Source organism: Psilocybe cubensis, chromosome 10 (genome assembly GCF_017499595.1).
Source record: "Psilocybe cubensis strain MGC-MH-2018 chromosome 10, whole genome shotgun sequence".
In the NCBI taxonomy this organism is placed as follows: domain Eukaryota; kingdom Fungi; phylum Basidiomycota; class Agaricomycetes; order Agaricales; family Agrocybaceae; genus Psilocybe; species Psilocybe cubensis.
Genome location: NC_063008.1, coordinates 2,174,720 through 2,197,769, shown reverse-complemented (window position 1 = coordinate 2,197,769; position 23,050 = coordinate 2,174,720). Strand labels below are relative to the sequence as shown.

The 23,050-nt window shown below is 46.8% G+C and overlaps 8 protein-coding genes across 8 annotated transcripts; 4 read left to right on the top strand and 4 right to left on the bottom strand.

The window, feature by feature from the left end:
• Positions 1-66: 66 nt before the first annotated feature.
• On the bottom strand, positions 67-578 carry JR316_0010946 (uncharacterized protein; the record flags this gene model as incomplete). The annotated part of the gene is made up of 3 exons (XM_047896610.1): positions 67-254; positions 311-494; positions 543-578. The coding sequence occupies 3 exons, from the start codon at positions 576-578 to the stop codon at positions 67-69; spliced, it is 408 nt and encodes a 135-aa protein (XP_047744655.1).
• Positions 579-1,002: 424 nt separating this feature from the next.
• JR316_0010945 (uncharacterized protein) lies at positions 1,003-2,389 on the top strand (the record flags this gene model as incomplete). Its single annotated transcript, XM_047896609.1, has 4 exons — positions 1,003-1,229; positions 1,280-1,637; positions 1,688-1,780; positions 1,838-2,389. The coding sequence occupies 4 exons, from the start codon at positions 1,003-1,005 to the stop codon at positions 2,387-2,389; spliced, it is 1,230 nt and encodes a 409-aa protein (XP_047744654.1).
• Positions 2,390-4,976: 2,587 nt separating this feature from the next.
• On the bottom strand, positions 4,977-7,387 carry JR316_0010944 (uncharacterized protein; the record flags this gene model as incomplete). The annotated part of the gene is made up of 5 exons (XM_047896608.1): positions 4,977-5,421; positions 5,993-6,423; positions 6,517-7,053; positions 7,107-7,304; positions 7,361-7,387. The coding sequence occupies 5 exons, from the start codon at positions 7,385-7,387 to the stop codon at positions 4,977-4,979; spliced, it is 1,638 nt and encodes a 545-aa protein (XP_047744653.1).
• A 242-nt stretch (positions 7,388-7,629) lies between these two features.
• Positions 7,630-9,999, bottom strand: JR316_0010943 (uncharacterized protein; the record flags this gene model as incomplete). The annotated part of the gene is made up of 3 exons (XM_047896607.1): positions 7,630-8,210; positions 8,272-9,673; positions 9,748-9,999. The coding sequence occupies 3 exons, from the start codon at positions 9,997-9,999 to the stop codon at positions 7,630-7,632; spliced, it is 2,235 nt and encodes a 744-aa protein (XP_047744652.1).
• Positions 10,000-10,257: 258 nt separating this feature from the next.
• On the top strand, positions 10,258-12,347 carry JR316_0010942 (Oligosaccharide translocation protein RFT1; the record flags this gene model as incomplete). The annotated part of the gene is made up of 5 exons (XM_047896606.1): positions 10,258-10,685; positions 10,819-11,058; positions 11,120-11,289; positions 11,373-11,727; positions 11,798-12,347. 5 exons carry the CDS (start codon positions 10,258-10,260, stop codon positions 12,345-12,347), a joined length of 1,743 nt encoding a protein of 580 aa, XP_047744651.1.
• A 190-nt stretch (positions 12,348-12,537) lies between these two features.
• On the bottom strand, positions 12,538-15,942 carry JR316_0010941 (Polyphosphoinositide phosphatase; the record flags this gene model as incomplete). Its single annotated transcript, XM_047896605.1, has 14 exons — positions 12,538-12,787; positions 12,882-13,082; positions 13,146-13,223; positions 13,299-13,566; positions 13,620-13,751; positions 13,806-14,029; positions 14,081-14,197; positions 14,257-14,488; positions 14,546-14,615; positions 14,666-14,803; positions 14,852-14,952; positions 15,009-15,205; positions 15,257-15,464; positions 15,516-15,942. The coding sequence occupies 14 exons, from the start codon at positions 15,940-15,942 to the stop codon at positions 12,538-12,540; spliced, it is 2,643 nt and encodes an 880-aa protein (XP_047744650.1).
• A 752-nt stretch (positions 15,943-16,694) lies between these two features.
• JR316_0010940 (putative permease) lies at positions 16,695-18,932 on the top strand (the record flags this gene model as incomplete). Its single annotated transcript, XM_047896604.1, has 11 exons — positions 16,695-16,961; positions 17,019-17,162; positions 17,214-17,319; positions 17,377-17,654; positions 17,714-17,736; positions 17,793-17,848; positions 17,920-18,256; positions 18,318-18,330; positions 18,399-18,479; positions 18,549-18,677; positions 18,759-18,932. 11 exons carry the CDS (start codon positions 16,695-16,697, stop codon positions 18,930-18,932), a joined length of 1,608 nt encoding a protein of 535 aa, XP_047744649.1.
• A 1,519-nt stretch (positions 18,933-20,451) lies between these two features.
• JR316_0010939 (uncharacterized protein) lies at positions 20,452-21,325 on the top strand (the record flags this gene model as incomplete). The annotated part of the gene is made up of 5 exons (XM_047896603.1): positions 20,452-20,676; positions 20,746-20,938; positions 20,981-21,028; positions 21,081-21,103; positions 21,164-21,325. The coding sequence occupies 5 exons, from the start codon at positions 20,452-20,454 to the stop codon at positions 21,323-21,325; spliced, it is 651 nt and encodes a 216-aa protein (XP_047744648.1).
• Positions 21,326-23,050: the final 1,725 nt, after the last annotated feature.

The following is a 23,050-nucleotide window of genomic DNA, read 5'->3' as shown; positions in this document are numbered from 1 at the left end:
GTGGGAACATGCCCCACATAAATTATTCCATATCTCTCTACCGTAACGTATGTACTAGAATATCTACTACTCGAGGTTTGACAAGATCAAGAGCGCAGAGAGACCCAACACGGCTCCTACAATGACTGTTACTGCTGCACCACCTGTAGGCAGCACTGCGACGAAAGGCCCATCCCAAGTGTCTGGGAGAGACAGGGCGCTCTGGTTTGCGGCGAGGATAATATTTCCATCGCTTTTGCACTGTGCGGCATAGGCTTGAGGATAAAAGATCAGAACGGAGGGTCAAGTTTGGGGTATATTGCAGACGCACCGGTGACGAGGGGGTTTGAACCGGCGAGGGGGACGGGTGCGGGCTTGTTGACAGCGATAAGGTAGTTGAGCATACAGCTCTCGCAGCCAACGAAAGCGTTGACGGTAGCATTGCTACAGAGGCAAGAGATGTCGTCGTCGCAGGCTAGGAGGGTGGTGTTGGCAGTTGTGCATGTGGCGGCACACTAAGGGCGCGATAAGCATGTGATCGGGTGGAAAATGGACCAACGTACTGCAGTCTTGACGGCACTGTCTGGGATGTTGAGCATCTGGTCTGTCGTAAGGATTCCGTTTCCAAAGGTGACATTGAATCGAGCGAGCGCTGCTGGGAGGGTGAGTAGGGGGCATCTCTGAAGAACAATAGATACAGACCCTGGCAAGCAAAGAGACCAAGGAAAGCGAAAAGATAGAGAGGAGAGTACATGACGAAGAGGGCCTGCCCAAGAACGAGAGAAAGTAATGAAAGGAGTGGGTGATGAGAGCTCTAGGCGTGTGCTCTCTTTTTAAAGATACAAATGGCAGATGGAGTGTATCCAAGGGGATTATGCTGATGGACCCGCTGCAGTGGTACGCCACAGACAAAAATAGCCTCTCATCACGTGTCTCTTCGCGTAAATACACGTCAACACTGTGCACGTGGGGCGGGACTTTGTTTACTGTCGCACCTTGTTCTTGTCCTCCTCCTCCCCCGCCATGGCCCCCACAGCATACACGGGCGCCCTCCAGCCCAAGAAAAAGTCTGAGCTCCAGGAAATCGCCGTCGCCCTCCGTCTCAGCGACCAGGGCACAAAGGACGAGCTCCAGGCCAGAATCAAGAAGCACCTCGACTCCAACCAGGACGCGCTCGAGGATGACCCTACCTTTGCTGGCCTCTTTGGCCGCCGGAAGCGCAGTCTCCAGCCGCAGCCTATTCCCCAAAGGTACGCCCCTATTCTCCTAATCTTATCTGATTCTCACTATCTATCTCCAGCGGACGCTTTGCACCATCATCTTCAACCCCAGACACGATCGAGAAACCACGCTCATCTCTCGGACGCGCCAGTCGCGTGCTGCCTCTTGATCCGATCAAGGAGGCCACCCCGCCAAAGGACCTCCGCGATGTCTCCACCTTCCTCAAGCACCCCTTCTCCCCAGCAGAGACAACCCCAGCCAAGTCGCCTCGCCAGATCGACCTCACCACTCCCAGCAGTCTGCCCCCGCTCCCACCGAGCCCCGCAAAGAGTATCATCGAGCGTCTCCCCAAGGCCTCAGAGGTCAAGGCGACCCTCGAGACAAAGCAAGAAGAGGCCCTCCAAAACGGCTACGAGATGATCACCTCTCTCCGCCTCGTGAGTACCCCCACACATCCTTATCACCAACCAACTCACCAATCCACCAGTTCCTCTCAAACTCGCGGAACATCTGGTCCCTCACCGCCGTCTTCGAGCTGCTCTACATCATCTCCACCATCATCCCGTGGAAGTCCATATCTGTACGTCCATTCACAGCCTCACCTCACCACACACCCATTTAACCCACAGCGCCCCAGGTCCCCGTCGTGCCCGTCGCAGGCACGGGGCCCACACTCACCGTCTTCTACCCCCCTCTCTCCGTATTCCAAACATCCGCATTCTGGCTCGTCCTCCTCCACTGGGCCCTGCCCACCCTCATCGTGCCCACCCTCGCAGGGTACATCATCTCCTTCAACCCTACCACCTCCCCTTCCCCCTCCCGCTCCTCCTCTCCATCCCACCTGAGTCTAAGCCCCAACAATAAACCCACACCCCCCGCGCTCCCGCTCGACCCGCTCACAGCAGGCATCATCCGCGTCGCGCTGCAGACCGCGTACCCGTACCCGACCATCGCCGCCCGCGCAGGCGTCGTAGGCCTCGACGTCCTCGGCAAGCAATGGCGCCTCGTCAGCGCCTCCGTCGGGCTCGCGTTCGCGTTCTCCGAGGCGATCGCTGGTGCGCCGAAGGTTGCACTGGACGGCGCGCAGCGGCAGCAGCAGCGGCTGGCGATTGAGCAGAGGCAGCGCGAGGCGACGCCCGTGCGCGGGGTGCTCATGGACCGCGAGGAGGAGGAGAACGAGGTTGATTGAGGGGGATTAAGTTGGGTTAATGGAATGGAATGGGTGGTGTGTTGTTGGATTGAAATGAAATGAACTGGATTGGATTGGATTTGATGATGATGTATTGATGAAATCTTGAATGCTTTTTTTGACTTTTGTATACCACGGCCGTGCCTCTTCTTCCCTCCTCTTTCCTCTTTCCCTTTCCCTTCTTACCCTCCTCCCCTTCCCCACCTCATCCCCCACTCTCTCCCTCTCCCTCATCTCCGCTCGCTTTCGTTGATCTGATGGTCCCCATCTATAGTATCTTTATTGCCCGCTGCTTTCGTTGGTTTGTCTTCGTCTGTCTCTTCGCCTTTGCCTTTGCCTTTGTTTTCATCTTAATCTTTGCCCTTCCCACTTCCACTTCATTTTCAGTTTTGGTTTCCGTTTCGGTTTTTGGTTTTTACAATTCTGCCTTTTATCTTCCCATACCGCCACGCGCCGCCACGCACACGCGGTTCCTTGATTAATTGTATCCTCCTTGTCCTGACCCCCCCTACCCCCGGACCAAGATCAAGCTGCGTTGCGTCTTCATGTTCCCTGCGTTGGACTGCGACCGCGACCGCGACCCAGACCCAGACCCAAACTCACTAACGACGGGACGAACTCTGTCTGCTTGACACTTGTGCTTGTGTGTACTGTCTATCTAGCCAGCACTGCTCGCTGCGTGTGCGCGTATGTATGTATCTTTAGTTCTTTAGTTCTTTAGTCTCTAGTCACCGGTATATATGTATGTATTTATATATGTACACGTACTATAAGTACTATCCCTACTGCTACTGCTGCTGCACATTCCGCCTTCCGCCGTATAGGTCCATCCCTTCCATCCTCGTTACTTCCTTCAACTTTTCCCACCCTCGTCTTGACTCCTGACTCCTGACTCGGGTGACTTTTTTGGTGTATAACTAGCGTAATCGTTATCGTTATCGTTATTCTCTTTTCGTCTCACTACCTTTTTCTCATTTTCGTTCTTACTCGTTTATTTTTGTTTATTGAACTCGGACGTAAAAAATTACTCTCTTCTCATCATAGGGCGCGCTAGTGACTAGTGTCCCCGTTCCGTGTCTCTTGGGTGGGGCGGGGGGACGGGGCTTACCTCATCTGACTCAATCACCTCACCTCACCTCGCCAAGCAAAGCAAAACGAAGCGAAGCAAAACGAAGAATATACTTAAAACGGAAAGCGAATGACCAAATGGGGTATATATCAGGGGAGCTCAGAGTCGACGATTAAGAGGCGATTCTGACACGATTCAGGTCAGGATTCAGTCGGAGCGCGATTCACTCTGACCCCCCCTGGATAAAATTTGCTTTACTCATGTATCACGTTTCTGATTCAGCAAAATAGCAAAGTTTGTTTCTGCAATTTTCAACTGACATGGCATGCATAGTGATGCATAGCCCTTTTCATTTAATTGAAGTATTGAGTATGATATTTTGCTGCTGAGACCAATATATTGGAGGTCAGAGTGGACAATTTAGTGGCGATTCAGCGACGCAATTCAGAGGCGATTCAGGTCATCAGAAGCGTGGGAAGACGCTGAATCGCCTCAGAATCAGAATCGCTGAATCGATTCTGCCTCTATGAATTCAGTCTTAAATAATTTTGTTCCTCTTAGAATCTGTAGTTTCTGAAGCAATTTGAAAGCCTCTTAAAGATGTTTCCACTATATATGTTGATGTTGAAAACACTGAATTGATCAGAATACTCCCTTCTCTTTGTGCTTTCAGAACACGGAAATTGAGTGAATACAGGAAATATACTGGTCTCAGAAGCAAATATATCATATTCAATACTTCAATTAAATGAAAAGGACTATGCATCACTATGCATGCCATGTAATTTGAAAATTGCAGAAACAAACATTTGCTATTCTGCTGAATTGGAAACATGAATTGTGAGTGAAGCGAATTCCATCCATGGGGGGGAGTCAGAGTGAATCGAGCTTTGGAAGCAAATTTTGATCCCAGAATCAGTCATGAATCCTGACCTGAATCGTATCAGAATCGCCTCTGAATCGTCCACTCTGACCTCCCCTATTTCCTGTATTCACTTTCTTTCTGTATTCTGAAAGCACAAAGAAAAGGGAGCTGAGGATTCTGATCAATTCAATGTTTTCAACACATATAGTGGAAACATCCTTAATAGGCTTTCAAATTTCTTCAGAAACTACAGATTGTAAAAGGAACAAACCCTTTAAGACTGAATTCATAGAGGCAGAATCGTGATTCTGAAGCGGCACAGAATCGATTTAGCGATTCCGATTCTGAGGCGACTCAGCGTCTTCCCACGCTTTTGATGACCAGAATCGTTTCTGAATCGTGTCGCTGAGTCGTCCACTCTGACCTCCCCTATTGCTCACGATTGCCTCGGTAGCAACAAGTTGTGTTGTCTCTAGGGGTCAAAACAAAAAAAGGAAGACTGTATACAAAGAATAAAATCCATAATTACAACTTGAAGGATTGCAAACGGTGGATATATGCTATCCGTTACTACTAGATGGTGCAACCGTTTTGATTATAAAAGGCCGAATGAATCCGTGTCGAGATTGACAATAGATTTCCCGATCCCAAGACTAAGAGTGCGACACAGCACACAGGTCAAAAGGCTTCAATTCGTGCCACCACAAGTTGGAGAAAAGGACGGAATTGTCCCTCCGAGTCGAGTCGGCAATAGAGCGCAGTGCCGCTTCGATATCTGGGTTGGACAGACCACGATCCAAAGTGAGCGCCTTGTATTCAAACACCACATTGACTAAATTTTTGCATGACTCATTCCATCTTGAACAGTACCTGCAATGTAGCGCAGCCAAGTAGAAAAGGAGGCATGGGCGGATTTCACTGTCGGATGACTCGGCCGACATGCCAGTGGTCAAAGCTTGAATATGGGTGGACATTTGGTCTTCGAGATAAACCATGATTGATAAAAAAAGTTCCTTGTAGCTTGCTGGTGCATAGCCCTTTGTCCTTACAGCGTTGATCATATCCTGGGTTGGAGGGTTGAGAAACTTTGTGAACTGGCTTGCCCAATATATCATAATGACCAAGTCGTAATGCTGAATGAACACAGCAGGGCAGCTATACATGTGCCCATTTGACTCCAGGTCTTGCAACGTAGACAACACGATATTTCCGAACTGCCACAAAACCTCTAGAAAGGTAGTATGTGAGCTCTTCAACAACGATCTTGTCCAATAATAACTTGAATCTGAAAAAAAAAATCTTACCAGACATTGCTTCATACCCCAAACTATCCAAATCGAAATGGAATGTATAGTAGAACTCTTTTGGGACGGTTAAACACCACGGGATTGTGCGTTCCCCAATTCTGGTATGGCAGCGTTTATTCTCTTCATGGAAATACCCTACCAGCCGGATATAAAGTTCAAACCTATGTTGTAGGTATGACGGTACACGTGAACCAGAGCTTTTATGGGTTCTAGAAACAAAGAGTAAGAGGTTCTGTTGACGAAGGATGCCAAGGTAAATTGAGGCGGACTCTGAGGGGCGGATTATGGGCATGCGGAGAAAAACAGCCAAGCTCGTATCCTCAACAAGGCCCAAAGAATTCACTAAAAGTCTGTGCAAATACATTTCTTGATGATAACGCCAATTTGGAATAGTCATCAGCGCTATCTCATCAAAACAGTGATATGCCAAGTGTGCGTTTGGTTTTTGGTCACGCTGTGAAAGCAATCCTGCTACGGCATCGTGAATGGGAAATGTGAGATTGTCTTCGTGACCAAGGGAATATATTTGCTGGTCAAATGAGTGTCGCATGTACGCATCATGAATGCTCAACCAGGCTAAATCAAAGTGCAACCACCATTGAGCTTGGAAAGCCTTCCGGAGGTATATTGTAAATGGATTGAAGTAATCTGGACCATTAAGAGGGTTGAAAGAGTGAGAATCTCCCCCAAAAAGATTTCTTAATAGCCGTTTAACAGTGGGTAAGAATTCTGGTAGGTGATCGAGTACATCTGTGCGATGTAGGAATGTGAAGATCCGTCGCATGGCTTCGGACTGTGGTGATTTATACGGACATTGACTTGGGGGATAAATCCGTTTGGAATTCTTTCTAGTTTGAGATGAAATAAAGAAGGAAAGAGATATCACTTGAAGACAAGGGAGAACGGTGGTGGCAATAAGGAACATCAAAATGAAGGATATTGCAATCCCAACCGGGATTGTCACAGACCAATATCCAATAGCATGAAGAAAGTCAATAATCCCTCCAAGAAAGAGGACCAGGGCGAACTGTAGCAGTAGTGGCAAAGAGGTGAAAATTTTATCAACGTGCCAGGCTTTTAATCCATCAGCTCGCATGTTGAATAGCGCATATTTTGTTCGTGGAGAAAGGTCCGGCTCGTATGACTGGTGTCCGCGTAGCCACTGTAAAGAGACAATACCAATGACAACTGTGGCCAAGCTAAGGACAAGACTGAGAAACCAGAAGACGTTAACCCGAATAGAGGACTGGGTAGGCACAAATGGGTTTTCAGGCTCCAGTCTAACCGCAGTTGAATTGAGAGACCGTTCCGCTTGCAATGCTATCTGAGAAAGAAGGGCAATAATAGTGTCATTGGGATCCGCCTGTAGGTTCTTATACGATTTCGCAATGAAGGTGGTAACAACCGCAGAGAAAAGTCCAGCCTAAGCAAGACACAGTCATGTAATCATTTCCGCTGCTCAGACATAATACTCACAAAAATGAGCAAGTTCTGCACTTCATCTTTCCATGCCTCGCATTGAGCCCTGTCCTTCTTGATCAATGGGTCTAACAGCAGAGCCCACAAATCCCCTTCAGGTTTAGGCGGGGCGTATCTGAATGGATCTTGAATATCCCATAACTTGCCGGGGGGCAAATCTGGTTGGGAGTCGGATCCAGCAGCGGTTGATTGACTCTGCTTAACAATAGAATATTTTACCAAGTTTCAACAAGGAGGTGTGCCATAATTACCTTAACCTGTGACGGAGAGTGGTCCATACTATTGTTTGCCTCCTGAATTGAACCTTGATTGAGGGTTGATACTACCGAACGACTCACTTTAATTCCATTTGACCACTGTTTGACCAACCACATGAGCTGTATTTAGACTCCGCACTGACCACTTACTATTTATGGCAACAGTAATCAAAGCATGAAATACCCCTATCTACTGCTGTGATTACAACACAGCCAAAAAATACAAATAACATATTGAGGAATGATACTTAATCTGAACCTGATCAATTGTTCTCCGCAACGACTACAATAGATGCTCGATTTGTAAAATTGTCCCACCACTTTTTGGAGAAAAGGGCTGGATCGGTGACCGTTGAGCGGCAAGAGCGCAGTGCTGCTTCAATATCCGGATCGGATAGACCACGGTCTATCGTGAGCTTCTTGTATTTCAGCACCAGAGTGAGTAACTTTTGGTAGTAATAAGGATTAAGAGATTTAAGCCCGTCGCAATATAGCACAGCCAAGTAGAAAAAAAAGCATGAACTTGAAGACCGCCAGTTTTCACTGTTAGGTGACCCGGCTGATATGGTCAAAACTGGAATGTTGCTGGTCATCTGGTCTTCGAGATATAACATGATCGACGCAAAAATTTGTTGGTGATTTGTCGGTGTGCAGCGGTTTGTCCGCATAGTCTCGACCTCATCCTTGGGTAATTTGACCCACATTGTGACCCAGGCTACCCAGTACATAAGCTGAGCCAAGTCATAATGCTGAATGAATACAGCAGGTGCGCTGTACATTCTGATATTTGACTCCAGCTGTTGCAACGTTAAGAGTGAAATGTTTCCCAGCTGCCATACAATGTCTAAGTCATGTAATCTTCAGTGATCTTTCTAACAAAACAACCTAAATCCGAATAAGCTTACCAATAAAGGCTTCAGGATCCATATTGCGAGAAACAATATAACGGAAATCTTGTCGAATGGTTAAACACCACGAAATTTTTTGGTCCCCAATCTCAGCGCGGTGATGTTTATTCTCTTCGTGAAAATATTTTACCAAACGGATATAAAGCTCGAATTTATGTGCTGCGTATGATGGTACACCTTCAGGGCTCGTGTGACCTCCAATAAAGAGTAAGAGGTTTTGCTGGCGAAGAATACTGAGGTAAATTGGGTCAGGGGGGGAGGAGGTATCAGGCAGACATAGGAAGTCCGATAAACTTGTATCACCAGCGAGGCCCAAAGCATTTGTTAAAAGGCTGTGTAGATATGTTTCTTGATAATAACAAAAACGTGGAACACTCATCAGCGATATCTTGTCAAAACAGTGATATGCAAGGTGAGCTGTTGATTTTTGGTCACGCTGCAAAAGCAATCCTGCTACGGCGTCATGAATAGGTAACACCTCCTGGTCTTCAGGACGAAGGAAATACAACTCTCGCTCAAATGAGCGTCGCATGTACGCATCACGTATGCTCAGCCAGGCTACATCAAAGTGCGTCCACCATTGCGTTTGGAAAGCCATGCGAAGACACTCCGTAACGGTATTATTGTAACCGTAACCAAGTTTAAAACGGCCAGGATATCCCGCCAAAATATGCTTTAATAGCCGTTTAGCAATGAGAAAAAATTTCCGCAGATGATAGAGCGTATTTGTGCGATGTAGAAATGTGAAAATTCGTCGTATGGCTTGGGATTGAGGTGATTTATATGGACATTGACTTGGGGGATCAATACGTTTCGAGGTTTGTCTGGTAATGAAGGGGATACAGGTGGAAAGATATATCACTTGAAGGCAAGGGAGAAGTGTAGTGGCAATGAGAAACATCAGGACGAAGGAAATCGCAACCATAACGGGAACGGTCACAGCCCAATATCCAATAGCATGGAGAAAGTCAACAATTCCTCCTAGAAATAGGACCAGGGCAGACTGTAGCAATAGAGGCAAGGAGGTGAAGATTTTGTCAACATGCCAGGCTTTCAATCCATCGGCTCGCATGTTGAATAACGCATATTTTTCCTGTGGCGAGAGGTCGGACTCATATGATTGATGCTCCCTTAGCCATTGTAAAGAGACAATACCAACGACGACTGTAGCTAAGCTGAGGACGAGACTGAGAAACCAGAAGACATTGACCCGAATAGAGGACTGGGTGGGTACAAAAGAGTCTGCAGGCTCCAATTTGACTGCAGTTGCATTGGGTGCCCTACTCGTTTGCAATGCTATCTGAGAAAGAAGGGCGACAATGGTATCACTAGGATCTGCCTGCAGGTTCTTGTACGATTCAACAATGAAAGCGGTAACAACCGCAGAGAACAATCCAGCCTAAGAAAGACAAAATCATATAACCTTTACAACTACTCGGAGATATTACTCACAAAAATGAGCAAGTTATGTACTTCGTCCTTCCAGGCCTCGCATTGAGCCTTGTCCTTCTTGATCAATGGGTCCAACAGCAGTGTCCATAGATCTCCTTCAGGTTTAGGCGGGGAGTATTTGAACGGATCTTGAACATCCCATAACTTGTTGCCAGGCAAATCTGAATAGGACCCTGTGTTTGGTTGGTTCTGCTTAACATTAGCAGATTGTAATAAGGCAATGATCGTCTTGAAGTACCTCGACTTGCGGGGGGGACTGCCATGCACCTTCATTTCCTTCCTGTGTAAACGACATTGAGATCGATGCTGTTTGTCAGTTTGAACTCCGCACTGCCCACTCATCCTTACGTTACGCTCTTATGTGAAGTTGTGATTACCTTGTCTTTTTCCTCTTTCCCGTGGACTCGTGAAACTCGTCAAAGTGTGATATTAGCGTGTCGAAGTACGTGTATACATCGCATCGGTGTCCATGACAATCAATAATAAGACTTGTGCAGGTCCCGGGCATCCTTCGCGACTTAGACTACCGCTATGTCATCGTCATCTCTGGTCTCCTCATTAATGGCTCTCCAGCTGCTCTCGCGTGGTGCCACTTTCCTACTGAACCAAGCCCTTTTCCGGCTAGCGTCACCTGCTGCATTTGGTGCTGCTTCGATTCAGCTTGAACTCCTCCTCGGAACCATCCTATTTCTTTCGCGCGAAGGTGTGCGCGGTGCACTGTTGCGTCGCGGGAATGCATCAAATAAAGAGAAAATTAAAAGGACAGACCCAAGCACGACTATGAACCTGGCTTTCCTTCCCCTCATCGCTGGCATTCCGCTTGCCCTGTTCACAACACTACTATACACCACATACACGGCTAGTCAAGAAATACGTGCGCAACCCCATTTTAAGACAGCGGTCGCACTATATGCAGGTGCAGCAGTTGTCGAGTTGTTGAGCGAGCCCTTCTATAATGTGTTCGTCAGTCTTCTTTGTTGCTTCTTGTTCTGTGAAAGTGTCTGTGCTAAATCGTTGGTTTTTATTCCTCTGTAATGCATCGTTGCTTCCTATTCCTCTTCTTTTATATTCGTCATACCCACGTGAATACAGTGCCATGACGGAGCTCAAGACTGGCGTTCGTTTACGCGCAGAAGGACTTGGTATCACCGCAAAAAGCATCACCACCTTTCTCGTCCTGTTCTATGACGCAACCACAGGGAGCGGATCATTAGCTCTTCCCGCATTCGCATTTGGCCAGTTAGCATACGCTCTCGTCTTACTTGGGGTATACGCAGTGTATTTTGGACCGGGCCGCTTGATTCCTAAAACACAGACATCTTCAGAATCAAGGTATGTCAAACCAATACATTCTGAGATGCTCAAATTCTCATATCATCCACAATGTACGCAGGTCTAGATCCACGCTATTTAACTACATCGACACTGAAACGCTGCGCCTCTCCTACACGATGACGCTACAATCTCTCGTCAAACACGTTCTCACCGAAGGCGACAAGCTCGTTCTGTCGTACTTCAGTCCTCTGCAGGATCAGGGTGGCTACGCTATTGCTGTTAATTATGGTACGTATCTATCTTCCCGTGTAATTCGTGTTCTCCGGACGATCATGAGTCAATTAATACTAACAATGCGATCCGAAAAATAGGTTCTCTGATCGCCCGCATCGTATTCCAGCCAATCGAAGAAACTGTTCGTGTATTCTTCTCCAAAAATTTTGGATCCTCATCCCCCTTTCCATCCTCGACACTCCGTTCCGCATCCAAAACCCTGCACACCCTCCTCTCCCTTCAACTGACCCTCTCCTCTATTTTCCTTGTCTTCGCCTCCACATACGCGCCTTTGCTCCTCCCGCTGCTTCTCCCTCCCGCGTACCATGCGACCAGCGCACCACGCGTCCTCGCTGCGTGGGTCTGGTATATCCCCGTTCTGGCGGTCAATGGAGGCTTGGAGGCATTCATGGCAAGCGTGGCGAGTGCTCAGGAATTAAACTCGCAGAGTAGGTAAGCGGCTGCATATTTTTATGTTATATAATATGGTATGCTGATTTTATCCCTTTCTCCGTCGCAACAGATGGATGGTCGCATTTTCTTTCCTTTACATCCTCTCCGCTATCACGCTCTACCGCACAGGATTTGGCGACACAGCACTTGTGTACGCCAACATCCTCAACCTGTCTGCACGCATCGTGTACACACTCAGATTTGCCTCACGCTTTTTCGACGCTCAGGAGTCTGCTTCTATAGCAGCCTCAAAATCAACACCTACCTCTAAATATGACACACCATCAGTAACACCTAGTCCTTCAAGCCAGACACAAGCGCAGCTATTCAACTGGCGAACCACACTTCCACCCCTCTCCCTCCTAACAGTCCTCGCGATCTCTGCGGTGGTCATCCGGCTCAGCGCCAGGCGTCTTGGGCTCGACATCAGCGTAAGCTCAAGGTCAAATTCTCTTCCGGGAGGAAAGCTTGCACTCCTCCTGAGCCCACCTGTCCTTATACACATTGCACTCGGTGGGGCACTCGGACTCCTATGTCTGTTCACGTGGTGGCGAAGCACGGGGCGGGATCTCGTTGCTTCCTTCACGGATGCAAGAAAAGTGAAGTCAAAAGCTGCCTAAGCATCTAAAATATCGGCGTCACCCTTGCTGTTGTAAAGCTACATACATGCATACACACTTATTTATTATACCTATCATTATGTGAAAAATATACCATAACGTGCTATATCATTGCTGTGTCGTTAGTTACTATTACTGTCTTAATCGTACATCCATCGCCATGTTTCTATAACATGCATCTCTATACAACCTACATCTCCTGCCAGCCATCCAACCAACGGCCATAATTAAATGAAACATGGAACGCCTCCCTGCCTTTTCCACCCGGATACCTTGTCGAATTGCGTTCCACATACTTGCTGTAGTGATCGCACGTCTCGTCGTCTGGGTAATAGTCTAGTTGACCTCGTGCAATCTGTACAACCTCCACATAGTGCTTCAGGTCACTTAGCCCGTTGTACGGTATCATTCCGGGTGTATCTTCGATTTGAACAATGTATCTGGAAGTGGAGTATAAGAAACCAGAAAGATACGAATTTCCGTACAAAAAAGAGACAAAAAAGTTGTGATATGAAATGAAGTCAGAAAACGTACTTTGTGTACTCTTTTTCTTCCTTTTCAGGCACAGCAGGGTCAAGTGAGGCCAGAGCTAGGGCCTCTGTAGACTTGTTGTCCTGAACTTGAGGCTTCGGGGGAGGCCTCTTCGCTTCCTGTCGCACGATTGGCTTTCCTGCCCGGAGGATCTCCCGTGAAGGATGATGCGACCCAATCCAGCGCCGCACCCCTTGTACCACCCTAGAACAATCCGGACAGAAACTCGATGAGACATGAAACGAGGGACATAACGACGTGTCTTACCGAGACGAAGGATCTCCTTGTGCAGGTCGGTATCCATGGGGTTGGAATGGGCTGACATTCATATCCTTCGCAGTCTTTCTACACACAGCACAGCAAAGACAAGGAAAGCTAATCAACTTCAAATAATAGACAACATTCCGAAAAAGAGCCTACCCAGGCAGCTTGAGGGTGCTATTCATCGAATACGCAAAATGTTTTCCCAAAGACGTGAACAATAAAGGGCGATAATATTCCACCCAATAGTCACCCCGTTGTTGCACAAATCGGCGCAAACTCTCCTGGAAATCATTGACGTCGCGGGAGGGCCCGAGATATTCTTCGTGGAACCACTTGCGGTAGCCGCTGCGCACCGGTGGATGGGTTATTGCCCGTTCATTTTGCACCCCAAGGAAGAGGTTGATAGCGGTTTGCTTGTCAGCATCTGGATAACAGGGAAGTTAGAATTTTGTATTCTGCAGCTTGATGAAGCCATGCCTAGCAATGAATTTGTGTAGAACCGTCGGATGTTCTCGATGATATCCCGAGAATGACTATTCCAGTGAGGCATCCTTCTATATGTCTCCACCCTGTTCACGAGCGCGCTTCCAGTGTACTGCAAAGCAATAGCTATATACAGCATGAGTAAAACACAGTCACACAGAAACAAAGTTTACAACTTACTATCCCCATGATCGTGATACATCTCGGTCAACATATTCACTGCATCCGAATCAAATGCCAAATTGGGGCTGTCCACGACTCCAAGAGCATACAGCTGATGTCCCAGCGCCCGCTTTCCAAAGACAAATTGAGCAGCGTTCGTCCGGTCGAGACAGTCCACGCAATTTGTTCTGCAGATACCATTTTGCAAGGATATGGTACCCCGCCAGGAAGCTTTAGCTTCTCTGAGAGTAACGTCAGCAAAAAGGAATGCGCATAAAGCAATTTGTACTCACTCTCCTTCGCTATTCAAATAGTGAGAGTATGGTTCCGGTCCTGAATGGAAAAATTTGGTCATCTGAATCGACTCTTCTGCTATATCTTCCAGGTAGCTGATCACATCCTGCGTCTTCCTATACAGCTGTCAGTTGATCCAACTCGTCGAAACAAAAAAGAATAAAAGAAAACATACTCTTTGTACGCTCGAGACATATCCCATGCCCGATATACCATTTTCTTTCCACGGGGCAAAAACTGGTTGAGATATCGTACACATTGTGTATACTCGTCAAGCAACTTGGATTCACGCGGAACAGGCTCTCGTCTCTTGATAAGATTCAGGATCGTGATAGGGGCGCCGTATCGCTTGAACAGGTCGTCGAAATGTCGGGAGGCTGCTGTGTAGAACGGGTCCACAACACTGACTTAAGAAGAAATGAATTAGGATCGAATTAAGTAAGATACGTCGAAAAGTCTCCTACTTTCAATGGGCGGTTTCGGGCTCATACTCGTCGTTTCTTGTGTCCAGTAGATGGGGATGCTTCCTCTGTACTATTCAAGGGTTCATATAAAAGTTGCTTGAGGTATCCGTGGTAACTCACTTGAACATAGCTCGTATAATTTGGGCTAGGGCGTCTATGACGATGCGCGTCGCCCTTCCCGCGGTCAGGGTAGTAGAAAGGAGTCGTCAGTGCTTCGCATACAATTTGTTCCGTTTCTACTTCATTTGCCACGTTTCCCTGTAATTGCTGTTAACAACAAGAACAAGCACAATCTCGGGAGCACACCTCATCATTGGCGCCTCGTTTGAGGTATCGCGCTCCTGCAAAATGGCGAGACCTGCGTGCAATGAGTGTGACAAAGATTACGCGACCAAGTACAGTCAATTCTAAGAAGTACATTATTCAATACATCTCACTGGTGCATTGAGGTCAATGGGCTCACTTGCTTGATCTACATGACCATGAACCAAAGGGAGGAGCCAATAGTGATTTAGGGGTGGGGTTGCTTGTTTGGAAAAGGGAGCTGTAAGCATGTGGAAATTCCAAGCAAATCGGTCGTTGATTGGCCAATCGTTCTCTCCCGAACGCACTTCGCCAGTCAAATTATGCTGAAGCGTTGAGGTAAGGTCGTAAGTGTAACTAGAAGGAAATATAAATCACTGTTCAATTTCTCTGAGCTAACAAAAGTACCTGAAATAGAAATTCTTTGACATATCCACTTGTTTGAATATATTCATGAGGCGCTGCTCCTCAGCTGGTTTTTCTATCTTGTGATTAAAAGGCACAGGGACAATGTCTGAATTTTCGCAATGATACAGGTAATGGCCACCCAGTAGTGCGACGACTGAACGTTTGGTTATTAAAATCATGTACCAGCCAGCTGTAAACCTGATAAAGCCTGTTCGTACCATCAGTTTAATGTGACCTCCCATGATACAACAACACTGACCAGCAATACCAAAGAACATCTTAGCCTTACCCAAGCCACCAGAGGCTCGGTTTCCATCGTCAAGCATCTTGAGCATGGCAGTCATTTGCTTGCCAGTATACTCGACTTCATCTTCAATGATATTCAACTCCTCGTCTTGTGTCGTTCGGTCGATTTTTATAATGCGATGACGAGAATCAGAAGCGTTAGAAGCAATGATGAAGAACCGGAGTCTGTTCTCGTATAGAATGAACTTATTGAACGCTGGAGGTAGCCGAACTTGAGGGGTATGTACTCGGGGGCCCTTTGGCTCAGAATATACACTCTCTGTTGGTGGCTGAAGTTCTTGGGCCTGGGTTGAAGCTGAGGAAGAGGCTGGATTGTCATGTAGGGAATCGGACAGGCTGGCAGTCTCCTGGGTAGCTGCTTCTGCCAAAGGGGTCTCCATCATTCATAAGGCGTGTATTATGTACTTTGAAGACTGCAGATGATTGGGGGTCATCGGATGATGTTCATTATGAGTGCGGTGCGCACTTGGGGGAAGGAAGGTAGTAGTACCATCACGGTCACGGACATCAAGCCCTTACTGAGGTTACGTAATTCTTTCTTCCTCTCCAGGCAACCACAACAATGCGTGTTTGGACTATGTCTGACTCTACAAGGTTCCAACGAGTTCTTGATATGGTTTATAACAAAAATCACTTCAATAAACTACTTCTATCTACAATGCTATTTTCTTGATTCTAGTCACTCGTCGTTATTTGTGGATTTCTCGTTATCTATCGCATGAGAGCCGAATTCCCCTTTCAGTTCATCTCCAACATCGTTTTTCTCACCTCCAGCTTATTGCCACCTTCGGCCAGTGAGTATCGTAGCCCACCGAATGTCTTATCAAAATCGGGCCCTCCTTATTCAAAATGATGCCGCCAGACCCTTTAACCTTCAATTTTTTGCAGGTACAAAAGCGCAAATTCACCAGACTCAGCAACTCGACCCTTTCTCGGCGTCGTGTAACTCCAGTCTGAAAGCCTAGAGGTCAGCTTATCTATCCACGTCCATATGGTATCTCTGATATATACGATAAACTAAATATGTTTCCTCTTCGTAGTTCCATCATATCATCCTCGTTTGTCCTTTCCCAGGTCCAAGGCGCTTTCCTTCCACGACCACGACTTCGACCTTGAAGACTTTTACGAGGGAATGACTCCAGACTTCTTGAAACCCTCCAAGTGGGCACTCAACCAAGAACGGCCCTCCAAGTTTGGGCCCAATTCGAGATGGAGCAACTATGACATGGATCCTGTGATACCAGAGGAACGGACATGGACGACTTGGGATTTTGTCGCGTACTGGGTCTCCGATGCGACTAACGCTGCAGTCTGGCAGCTAGCTAGCTCTATGCTAGCTATCGGACTTTCGTGGAGGCAAGCAACTCCCGCCATAGCTGTCGGAAACATTATGATCGCTGTACGTCAATTTTCTTTGCTTTAATTTTCAAACATTGACGCTTACCATGTTCCTCAGATTGTCATGGTTCTTAATGGAACTATTGGCGCACGTCTTCATATTGCCTTCCCTGTTCTTAACCGATCTTCTTTCGGTTTTTGGCTCAGCTACTTCAGTGTTGTCAGTCGGGTAATTTTGGCAATGTTTTGGTTTGGTGTGCAGGTATGTGGCATCTAAATCATATCCACCTACAACTTGTCTCATTGTAAAAAGACTTTCACTGGTTCAGAATGCGTTTATCAAATGCTCAAGGCAATATGGCCCTCTATCGCACGCGTCCCTAACCATTTACCTGAATCGGCCCATATCACCACTGTTGGTCAGCCTTGTTCATTTTTACTTATCAAACAGAAATATACTCAGTTGACCCACGCAGGCATGATGTGCTACTTCCTCTACTGGCTTATCCAGTTTCCTTTGATGTTTATCTCTCCACAAAAGATCAGACACTTCTTCACTATTAAAGGAATCATTGTACCCATTGCCTGGCTGAGCATCTTGATCTGGTCTTTTGTCAAAGTTCCAGCAAGACAGAGTCTCGAGCCATTGCACTCTAGTCTCAGTGGTAGCGCTCTCAGTTGGGCCTGGCTAAGCGCCTTGAACAGTGCATTGGGGATCTATTCTACTCTAGCAGTCAACATCCCAGATTTTACGGTATGCCATCGATCCATAATCTATCTATATCGTACACTTCGCTGACCAAACATCGCCAGAGATATGCCAAAAATGAACGGGCGTGAGTAACAATGCTCATTTATGACCTTCCAAATTAAAACGAATCTTAATGTCTAGTCAATATGTGCAACTATTCATCATTCCAGTCGCATTTACGCTGATTGGTTTCACGGGTAAATGATTTTACAGTGCCAATTGGTATTAATCATAAACAACCCTACTTATCCAAAACATTTCCTTCAAGGTATTGCCGTGACATCTGCAGGCGAAGTTCTCTATGGCGAAGTGCTCTGGGATCCCCTCCGCCTCATCGACAAGTGGGACAACCGAGCCGCTGCCTTCTTTGCTTCCTTCAGCTTCATTCTCGCCACTCTGGGAACTAATATATCCGCAAACAGCCTCAGCGCAGCCAATGACATGATGGTCTTATTCCCAAACTACATCAATATTAAGCGTGGTCAGATTATCTGCGCGATCATTGGTGCATGGGCTCTCTGCCCTTGGGAAATTCTGGTGTCAGCACCAGGGTTCTTGTCATTTATGTCGGGATATACTGTCTTCTTAGGACCGTTTGCCGGGATGTAAGTTGCTGAATGTCAATAATCTTCGGTCCTTCATTTGACATAACCAAAATAAATACAGCATGGTCGCGGATGTCAGTTCATTCAACTTGTTGTTGTTATTTTTGACTTATCTGATTGGTTGGGTGCCATGTCATGATAGTATTGGCTATTGCATGCAGGAAAGGTTGACGTTCCTGCCATGTACGACCCGCACGGTAGATACCGCTACTGGAATGGAATTGTGCGTCACCTTTCTTCCTGATCCAAGTAGGCATCCAACTAATCACCGTGCTTGTATCTTTGTTTCTAGAACTGGAGAGCGGCCGTTGCTCTTCTGGTGTCAATTACACCGACTCTTCCAGGATTGATCAACAATATTAACCCAAAGATACCTGTCGGGAACGCATCCTTCCTCTTCAACATTGCCTGGATATACGGGGTGCGTACACCGGTTCACAAGCTTTCAAGATTCCTGTCTGCTTCTAACCTTAACTAATATTATCTGGGTATCTTTTGACAGTTTTTCTGTGGAGGCGGTGTGTATTTGGTCCTTTCAAAGGCCTTTCCAGCGCATGAGACTTTCATGGATCATGCAATTTTGGGAGAAGAAGTTGATGCCACAACTGCATCATTGGAATCAGCCAGTCAGCACGAAGTCGACGTGAAAGAAAAGGAAAAGGACTCCTCGGCTTGATTTTTTGCTCTCCATTAGCTTCGTGTTCCTTTGCTTCTGATCCGAGAGGGAGAACAAGGCGGTAATTGTGCAATGTACGCAGACTCCATCCCTGCATACTTTGCCGTGCAGCATTTTGTTCGGGATTGGAGCACAACAATTGATAGCCATGGCTGGATGGATGGATATTGGATAATGACACCGTGAATGAGTCAATGTCAACAACATGCACCTTCAGGAACGTTTCAAATTAATACCAGATGATGACTATTACCCCGCTGCCCATGGGGACATGTGGAAGAAAGGCTTTATCTTGTTTTCCTGCATGTCCTTCTTTTTTATGGATTTTAATAGCCTCTTTCGCTGATTAGTCGGCGAGTCTGGCTGGCGATTGATGTGATATATTCTTCAAGTGTCGCCTTTGTTCGACCTGTGTCCTGTGGTCGCTGATAGCAGCGGTGTGCTTACAGCCCATAACAGCATCAACCCTGACATAGGATCTAACCGCTGTCTCGCTGGAAAGACATTCTTCTGATTGAAAGATCTGCAGATATTTCTGATATGTTTCCTTGTCGTGGACACACGAAAAGTTCATGCGGCGTACGTCCGCCACTACGGCCAGCGAGCTGAGGTGTTTTTTTCCACGTCATTGTGGGAAGCGTTTCTGTGATCCGATGTTGTTATTCCGGGGGACGAGCGGTAAATGAAGGACTGCCCTCGCGTTCACCTTTCGGTGTAGTGAAATGCCAGCGAAACGAAGCGCCTGCCGGATGGCGGCATGGAGGTAACGCGGTTTGTGCTAAATTGTCATACATTATAATGGCCAACACCCATGCCGCCGTTCCTTCAGACAAAGAGAAGCCCTGCCCGGGCCTTTCCATCAGCGGTGTTTAGAGGCAAGATATCACGTCGCTCTAGATTCGACGTGTGTCAGCGAGCTGTTATGCCCGAGAATTGGAACTGGCAGTTCAGTGCCCCTGAATTCAAATAGGACTTTACAATGTACACCCACTCGGGTTGTGGCACTTGCCTTTTCTTCTATTAGGTCAGTCCTTTGCTAGTTAAATCTTAGTTAAATGTACGCATTCTTACATCGCCTCCTAGGTGAAGGTCATCTACTCTCTTGGAGTACGCGTTGTCTTTTTGTTTGACACCATTCACGACTCGAATGGGTTATTTTCAACCAATTTGAACCAATTGAATAACGAGGACGACGGATCAAATGATATTTTCCCTCACATGTCAAATCCTGACTGCGTGAAAAAGTGATGAAGTTTTACGCAGGCTTGCCCACTATAACATTAATTCTACGAAGGCACAGAAGCTTTCGACACCTGCATCAGCAACGAGGGTGCCTAGAACTTGCGAACAAGAAGACGGTGCCGATTATTGCAAGCGATTGCCAACTCCCAACTTAACAGCGGCATCCCCATATCCGCGCATGCTGCCGCTATGGTATCCTTGAATATAAAAGACCCACCTTTTGGGTCTTGAAACCGTTCGACAGCTTCGCGTTTCTGCTCTAGCTATCGCCGTTACGATGCGTTTTGCCACTCTTGCTTCTGCCGCTGCTGTTGCTGTCTCTGGTGTCGCCGCGTCGCCAGTCACTATCTTCGGATTCGACCTCACCGGCGTCATTGGGTTCGACTTGACCCAGACCAACCACTACGGGTCCCCCTTGCCTCCTTGGCACCCACAGGGCAAGCCCGGTTGGTACTTCGGTAACAGCCCGCACTTGTACCCTGAGATCCCCTGCCTCTCTGGAGTACGTGTTCCTTGTTCATCTCGCACTGAAAGACCAAATGGATATTGACGATGGGTGTTCTTCTGCCAGATTATTTGCAAGATCTTGGATTACTTCCCCTACGCGATTCACTGCCCCCACCCACCTCCCCCTCCCCCTCCGCCCCCCGCCAACGACGGATACACCCAAACCTTCAGCAACATTACTGGTGCCACTCAGGCAGATGACTTCCAAACCTTCGGTCTCGTAGACACCGTTGCTGGTGAGCAAACTGAGCGTCCAGGTAAATTCTAAAGCCATTCTAACATACCCTTTTCCCTTTCAGAATGTAAGGCCATGTGCAACAGCGTCGCTGGCTGCAACTTCGTCAACTGTGAGTCGCAACACTCATCCCAAACGTTTACTCCCTTCTAATCCCTCCAAAGCCTATCACGATGTCAACGGAAAGGTAAGAAGCACAACGCGGTGTTTTGGAAAATATACTCATGTTTTGTATTATATTCTGTAGGGAGGAAGCACCCAACTCACCTGCTCCTTGTTCACCAAGTGCCATGACGCGTCCACTGCAGACAACCGCGGAGGACAGAGCCAACCCGATGGTTCCATCGACTTCATCATCAATTCCGACGGATGGTGCAAGAACGGCGTCCCCATCAGCGACCCCAACTAAACATTTGCCGTCTTGAAGCTTCGCAAATGCAGGCGATACAATGGAGAGTTGGTTACGAAACACTTCTTTTCTTGGGTTCAAGGTCGTTGATCTTTGGTAAGATAGTTCGCGGTAAAAGTTCCTGATACCCTGGCTATCTTTAGTTGTTTGGTTTGTGAGCTGTTGTATGGACATCGAGTTGTAATTTACTGCCGAAACGAACTTTTGAAATAGTATTATTCAAACCGTTGCGGTATTTCTTACTTGTGCCTGTGGGTATCGGAATGATGCCTATGAATTGTAGTATTTGGACTGTGGACGACCTGCCCAAAAGTGGATAGTATGTGAGTACAAAAAGGATGCATTGTGGCGCACTGTGGCTTGGCAGACGGACCCAATACTATGGAATCACGGATGAAAGGCTAAACAAGTCCGAGTAGTACCTACTACTATGAGTAGCAATGATGACGGAACAGATTGGTTTCAATTCAAATCCTGTAGAAGGAATTTGGTAGAAATTTCTATTCAGGGAATTACTCGAGGCTGCACTGTCGTAACTCAACAACATCATTTCTGTGCTCCGGATTTTTTAATAAAATCGATTGAAATAAATGACAATCAAGTTCAAGTCTTCCGAAAGTCGTACTAATAAGCGCCGGTAAGTCGGCCCCTTTCAAAACATCTGAAACTAAGATTGGAGGTACCGTTTGAAGAAGTTCAAGGGCAAGTGACCGAGCTTCATTCAAGGATGATGATTGTGTTCCATTGTCTGGCTTTGTGGCATGTCCTACACCGGGGTGCCTCACCACTAGAGGACAAATGATAGGGTCACCGACTTTCACAGTATCATTTGATTTTATACCTTAGCCATACAACGGACTTCATTATATCCTTTGATAGTTCTCACATCGTACTGGATCACCTAAACCAGTGATTCACTTTAACAATACGTTCATTGAATTTATTAACACCCTGCCGCCCATTTGAATCATAAATTCTGTATGAATGTGTATTTACACTGAATCCAAAGGATTCTAAAATCCTAGCTGACTTTGTGTCGAACTTAAATGTATTCCTTATATCTGGGTGACACCATGAGATATCTGAAGATATAAACAACAGCTTCCATGACACTAGGAGGATAATTCAAGGCTAGTCTTCTCTGGGTGACAGATAGCATTGAGAGGATTCGAGAGTAATGCATCGAGGACAAATGTCATATTCTGTACTATACGGGTAAATACATCATACCAAAAAGATAAACCCACTGTATCGAATACAGGCATGATCCAGACCGGGCTAGGGTTTCATGTTCGGGACAGCAGCGGTGAACTGCTGGCTGTCATCAGAGTAGTCACAGCACCGAGCCAAATTGAAGGACATTGAATCGACAACAAAGAAGATTGAAAAAGAGTATCGATATTGTTCTTGTGCTATATATCCCTACGTGGCTTATTCGGATCTGAGATGATTGTCTTTCAGAATTGACACCTAATTGACCAAGACGAGATTTACGAGAATGACCACCATTGGTGACTCCTAAAAAAGCAGTGATTGAGGCTGTAGAATGAAATATCTGTAATCGTTGCTTGAGTTGTGCTGCAAGTCAGGTAGATAATCAATGCACAAAATCCGCGATCCTTTTGGAGAAGAGTGGACGTGTCGCCCTCTAGTCGGACTGTTTCTCTCCGAGGAAAGACCGATACAAAAGGGGTAAATACGGAGAAAATGAGATAGTACTAAACC